The sequence below is a fragment of the Embiotoca jacksoni genome, unplaced genomic scaffold (genome assembly GCF_022577435.1).
Source record: "Embiotoca jacksoni isolate LCO1_2020_lvr unplaced genomic scaffold, fEmbJac1.0.p SCAF_2, whole genome shotgun sequence".
Classification (NCBI taxonomy): Eukaryota; Metazoa; Chordata; class Actinopteri; family Embiotocidae; genus Embiotoca; species Embiotoca jacksoni.
Window position 1 is genome coordinate 11,671,312 of NW_027185340.1, and position 6,541 is coordinate 11,677,852.

Consider the following 6,541-nt stretch of genomic DNA (forward strand, 5'->3'; position numbering starts at 1 on the left):
AAGCCTTGAGCCCAAACAGCAATACAATTTAGGAGAAAAATTAGACTATTTATTGTTTTTTTTGGGCCAGACAAGTTTACTAGATCAAATTTAAAAGATACTAAATATCTGCATAAAAACAGGTGTTGCCACCTTCAGTCCCAAAATATAAAATGATTCCTATAATGAGTGTTCAGTCTAACTCCCATTCGCAATGTATGCCTTCGTTGCTGTGAGCTTGGCAGACCAGAAACATCGGGTCTGAAGTCACAGTGTCCATGAGTTACACTTTGTTGCAAAGGAAATGATGTAACAGCTTTGATAAGTGCCTGGCAGACAGAGTTTAGGGTAATCTCTGTTCGACACACTGTCACACTGTCCAGAGTGCAGCCGGCATTACAGACACATATCACGCCGGACACTGGGATGCGTTTGTAGACCATTTCCAAGACGTCTGCACTCACAGGGCGACTGCCAAAGAAAAGACTGTCAGAAGTGTTTACAGGATTTCAGCAGGTCCTGAAAAGTCAGAAATTGTCTTGACACATATTGAAGACCTTGAGTTCAGGTAATATGGACTGTGCGGTGTGCTGGTATCTTATTTTCAGTCCTATTTTTCCTCTAATCTGGTAACTGCACAGTTTTTGTACTGATTGCAAAATTAGTCTCACATTTAACTCTTAAGTGGAATTGAAATAATGTTGGCACTTTTGTTTTTTTGTTTTTTCTTACATCAACAAACTGACCGCTGTGAGTAGGAAAACAAGCCCATCAACATAAACATTAAGTTGGCATCATGTGGTTGACGGGCTTCGTCGCAGTTTATTCTGGGATTCTCTTTAGATTTTCATTTTCTATATTTAATCTTTTTTCTTTCAGTTGATTTACCTTGCAAGCATTTCAAGAGTGCTGAGCGTGGATGGGTAAAATGGCAGAGTAATTAGCTTCGTGGGTGGACAGAAGGTGGCATCCGGTGCATCACTGGTATCAACTCTGAGCGATGATTAGATAGGCAGCATTCACAATGAATTTTTTGTTTTGTTTTATTCATGTCTGTGTGTGTGTATTTGTCGGTTCTTACTTTTGGAATGAAAGGCAGACACACGCAAACATAAACACAATTTATTTAGATACCAGAAGAAATTTCCCCTCGGGGATTAATAAAGTGAATAAAATAAAATAAAAAATAAATAAAAAATGCAACCTGCATGTCAGGTCCAGAATCTGATTACTGTGCGAGTGTCTGCTGCACTCTGCTGGTTTATTTTGGAACAACACCCGGAGTCTGACACACTCGTGTAAACAGACGCACACAGAAGAGCACACACGCTGGCAGGAGGGCTGATTAAGCCTTTAAGCCTGCAGATGAAAGAAGAGAGGGAGTGATTATTCACTTTTTGTGCCATTTTCAATCCCACCTCCCTCCGTTTCTCTCTCTGCCTACATCCCTCCGTTCTCTCCATCCTCCCCTCTCCTTTTTGTCATTCCACCCACTCTCGAGCTTCTTTTTCCTCCTTTTTTCTGTCCTTGCATCTCCCTCTTGTTCTTCTTTCCTTTCTCCTTTCTTCCTCCATCCCTTCATCTTTTTGTCTTTACTTACCTCTCCATCTTCTCTTCCCTTACCCAAATCAGAATTCAGACAATCTCTATTTGCATATCTTTAATGCCCTGGCTCTTAGAGAGTAATAGCAGGGAGTGCAGTTTGTTTTCTGTTGTGAGTCAAAGTATTTATATGGCCTCTCTAAGTGCATTTCTAAGCACTTTTTTTCCGTGCCGTGCCTTAACGCTTTCCTTTTTAGTTTGATTTGATTTTGATCAGCTATTATGACTGATACTGGGAGCAGTGTCACAACATCTAAATATCATCGCTGTAGTTATAAGATACATTTTGGTTTGAGATGCTGGTGTGAGTTTGGTTGTTTAATCAGTTGCTCTATGAAATGCCAGAAATGTGTATTTCTGCTCCAGTGTCTGTTTGGCGGATCATTGAACAGAAATATTTTTACCAAATTTCATGAACTCCTATGAACTTCCAACAGATGGCAGCCTTAAAGGTTCTTTTGTTTGGCCCTGTTTAGTTTACCTGTGATGGACTGGAGACTGTGCAGGTGTATCCAACCTTCACTCAAAGCCAGCTGGGATAGGCTCCAGCCCCCCATGACCCTGTTCAGGATAAAGCATGTAAAGATAATAGATGGTTTTATGGATGGATGGATAGATACAATTGAGATAATAACAATGGCCCCAATTTTGCTTCTATAAAAATAATTGAGGTTTAATTGACAGAGTGTCACAGTGAGACATTTGTGCAGGAATAAATAACCTTGTCAGATCATCCAAATTAAGTTACCGACCAACCAAAGTGGGTGTAATTCATGTCGTAAATGAATGAGCTGAACTGTGAGTGCCTCTTTCAGAGCAGTTTTGGCACACAAAAAAACCGAAACGCCATCTTATGCCATGAAGGCTGTGCTGCATAACCGTCAAAGAGCCTTTTAACAAGTATCTGTGCTTGTTTCTTTCTTAGTGTTATTACGACTTTTGAGCTCATTAGTTGCATGCAATTCTAAATTAGTTCGAAAAAGAAGAGGAAATCTTTCTGCAGTCTTCTATTCTGGATTTTTCGAGGACAGATCATTGCTTTGATCATCTTCCATATTTACTGACAACTTCTACTTTTCACAGCATCTTGCAGCACAGGCAGGTTTTTCTTAAAGCCTGGTTGAGTAGTCGACAGTATTACGCAGCCATCTGCAAAGGCTTGCAAATTTGGTGTGACAGCCGGGCAGACCTTCTACAGGGGGCTGAAAGCAGTGGTGGGCTGGCAGCAAAGAATACGTGATGGAAAAGATAGACAGACAGATATAACTTAAATGTTAAATATACGGAAAAAGTGTTGATTGTGGTGTGACGATACGTTGTTGTTATTATGTCGAGATGAGCTCCCACTGTTAAGCTCAGTGACAGGATGTACAGTATTCAATACATCAAATGTACACCGTAGCATGATACAGCACATAATTAGACGAACAACTCGTGTGATGTTGTAAATAGGTGATGTGACACCTAATTCACAGGTGTAGCTGCGATGAACTTAATTGAAACTGGTAGTTTTGAGCTACTTGTGTGCTGAAGTTCCTTTTTGTGTCTTTAATGAGACTTCACCCTTTTCAAAAGTGTGAAAACGTGCAGAAGTGTGAGCCAGTTTCTACTTTTAATGGCTTGCCTATGTTATGATGTAGGGTTAGAAAACAGTGCAGCCAAGGCGGGTGAATGCCTCAATAACAAAACAATATTATAATATTTTATACATTACTATGATTGTGCTGCAAAACTATTTCATTAAAACCTTCTGCTGTTGCTCATGGACTATGGTTTATCATATCATTGTGTGTTATAGACATTGCAGAGTGTAAAAAGATCTTCTGCTTGACCCAGTGGCCAGTTTGTTAAAGAAACTGATAGCTAAAGCTGAAATACAGCTAATATGAAAGCTCTTTGCTTCGCCAAAAATATAGCAATCATGCAACCCGATTGCCCAGCGGTTAGGGCGCATACCACGTCAGTGAAAATGCCATCATACACAACTCCTTGGTTGAATTTTTTTTTGGGGAGAAAAAACCCCAAATAATATATATATATATATATATATATATATATATATATATACACAGCAGCTCATTTGGCTAAAACTAAAGCAGCATGCAGCAAGAGCTGGTTGAACAGAAACGTCTACCAAGTTTTCCCATTTTGAACTTTAAGATAGGTAATTATACACCTATATTTGGTCAATTGTAATCATATTTCTTGGGAAGCAGTAGCAGATCATGTCCAGGCATTGCACTAAGTTTCATGTCTCCACCTTGTCCCAGCTCAAAGGACATTGAGCACAGGCATGAGATGGAGCCTAAGGATGAACAGGCCATGCCCACATGCCCTAATCAGTCCTCTGTTTAAACAACTGCTCACAACAGTCGAAATGTTAGTGATAAAATTCTGAAAAAAACTTCATACATCATTTTGAAGATGAGAAGTGTTTTGTCAAAGAAAGATATACAGCAAGATAGTTCAGGGGATGTGCTAAAAGAAAGCTCTGCTCAGTAGGATGTAGGGATGATGTATTTAGATTTTGTTGTTTGTAATGTTAAATGTAGATATTCGGTGATATGCCACGCCCACTTTGATTTATCTTTCTAAATTTTATTGCAGCAACTCAGTCATGACCATAGATCGTGTGAACTAATTTTCATGCAAATCGGTGCGGCCAATAACGAGAGATACTGCTTAGCCCCTCCCCTTGTAAATGTTATTGGTCAATATCTTGAAAACCAAATAAGATGTCAAGCTTTATAAAATGTTTAATCAGCTTTGTGTAATAATGATCAACAAAAAAATGTGGTGGCAATCGGACCTACGTTTTAGGAGAAGATGTAAAAAATTTGTTTTTGCAAAAATTTAAGATTGCAGAAAATCCATTATGGCAGAGGTCCAGAGGCTTTTTCGTCGAACACATTGAGCTTGACCTGTTTGTCAAATTTAAATTTAATCCAATTTACAATGTGAGGGGCGTGGCCTTTCAAAAGTTACATTTTTATGCCTCAATTACAGCACCACCATCCGGCCGATTACGGTCATCTTTCTTCGGAAGGTTATGCACATCATTTCCAGTTATTGTGCTAAGTTTCATGTTTCTAGTTCATTCCTGCTTGTGGGAATTTGAGCCAGGGCAGAAAACTAATAATAATAATAATAATAATAATAATAATAATAATAATAATAATAATAATAATAAAGGGATACAAAAATATTTGCTGTCGCCCCTACGGGGCTTGAACCCTAATCACTGTGCATGCTCAGTATTGATCTATGTTGTCATGACTGAGAGTATAAAATCACGTCGAGCTGCAAGAGTCTGCTGAATGGACCGTTTTGTGCAGCCCCCCATAATCCATCAAAAATGAAGCCTAAATGGAAAAGCATGAATCTGTATTCATTGCTGCCATTAAGAAACCCTTTCCCTGTAATCAATACAGCCTATTCAGCTGCACATGTAATCAAGAAAGAATTTGCCAACGACTTTGCTGCGATACTTCTGTGTTAAAAACACTGTGACTGAGTAGGCATTCACACTGTGGACTCAATTGTGATAGCTACTTACTTCACTACTATTTCCTTCATTCTGAGCCGTGAGTGAAAGCCGGGACAATAAATAAAAGAATCTGCCTTTTTTCATTTTGACGTGAATCTTCATTTTGACGTGAATTGTAGACCGAGAACTATTTTTTCTTCTCTCTCTGAAATTGCTCCACATTGATATTATGGCTGCCACTTGAGGAACAGTTTGTCAATCTGGTGCAAGAGAGTCACTTGCGATTCACCTTGAATCACAAATTTGGTGATACAAGGAGCCAAAACTGACATTTCCTTTTTGGTTTATCATTGCTGGAAAACCCAGAAAACTAGCTCAGTAGTTTCAGCTGCATCATAAAATCCTGCCATAGTATATGCTCAAGTACAGTCATAGTCATAGTTAAAATTATTAAAAAAAAATCCTTGTGGTTTCACAAGTCTTGTTGTAATTTATTTGTTGGCAAATATACAGTGAGCTTGCAAGAGAACCAGCAGAGACACAACACAGAAGCACTGAGTGGATGACTAAACTGTACTTAGTCAAGAAACGGCCACGGCACAGCTTCTTCTAAGACCACGGTGTCTTTGTACTACACTAATTTAGCAAGAAAGTGAGTAAGTATGTTCAAAAATGTCAAACTATTCTTGTAAGAGGGAAAGAATGAATTATTTCAAAAAAAGTGTAGGGGCATGTCCCCTGTGTCCTTCTAACAGAAACAGTCCCCCCAAAAATGGAAAAGCACATTTAATTCTCCCTCCTCTGGCCAGTCGTTTTCCAATATATCATCAAAATGAACAATAATAGGAGAACACCTCATATTGTTTTACCAGGTTTATTCTGATGTGACAATAATATATTATTACAAATTATTTTAAAATGTAAAGATATTGCAGAAATCTTTGAAATATTCTTCTATGCATTTTTGCTCTGGTTTAAAAGAAACATTAGAGTTATTGTTTACACAGACATGAGTTTGGCTTCCATTTGATCAAAAGAGGCTTCATGAAATCTGTCATCCTCCAGTTGTCAGGAAAAAGAAGACCCCTGCCTGCTCTCAGTTGATTTCTTTTCCTGTTCCCCCCTCCCTCTGTGCCTCCATCTTCTCTTTGCATCTCCCCCCTTCATCCCTCCATCCTCAGAAGGAGAGGAAAGCAGGAGGTTTATTAAAACTTTTGTCGGGGGCCGCAGCCAAGAAGAAACCTCGCTCACCCCCGTCCTCCCCGCCCACCCACGACCCCTCCCTGGTGGGCCCGGGCGCCTTGGCCACCGACCCCGTCCACCATCCTCACCACCATCACCACCACCACGCCCGCTCAGGCTCCTGTCCAATGGGACGAGCCGGCTCCTGTCCGATCGAGAGCGAGATGGGGGGCGCAATAGGGCTGGAGCCTCTTCACAGAAAGTCCGGTTCACTGGACACCAACTTTCCCA

General features: G+C 39.9%; 1 protein-coding gene across 2 annotated transcripts in view; it reads left to right on the forward strand.

The window, feature by feature from the left end:
• Positions 1–6,541, forward strand: part of LOC138201234 (E3 ubiquitin-protein ligase SH3RF3-like) — a 98,747-nt gene that overhangs the window by 85,776 nt on the left and 6,430 nt on the right. For both annotated transcript variants that reach the window (XM_069154549.1, XM_069154550.1), the window contains one exon: positions 6,250–6,541. This exon is cut by the window's right edge and continues 76 nt beyond it. In XM_069154549.1, coding sequence (XP_069010650.1) covers positions 6,250–6,541 — 292 coding nt within the window. The remainder of the gene's footprint in view (positions 1–6,249) is intronic.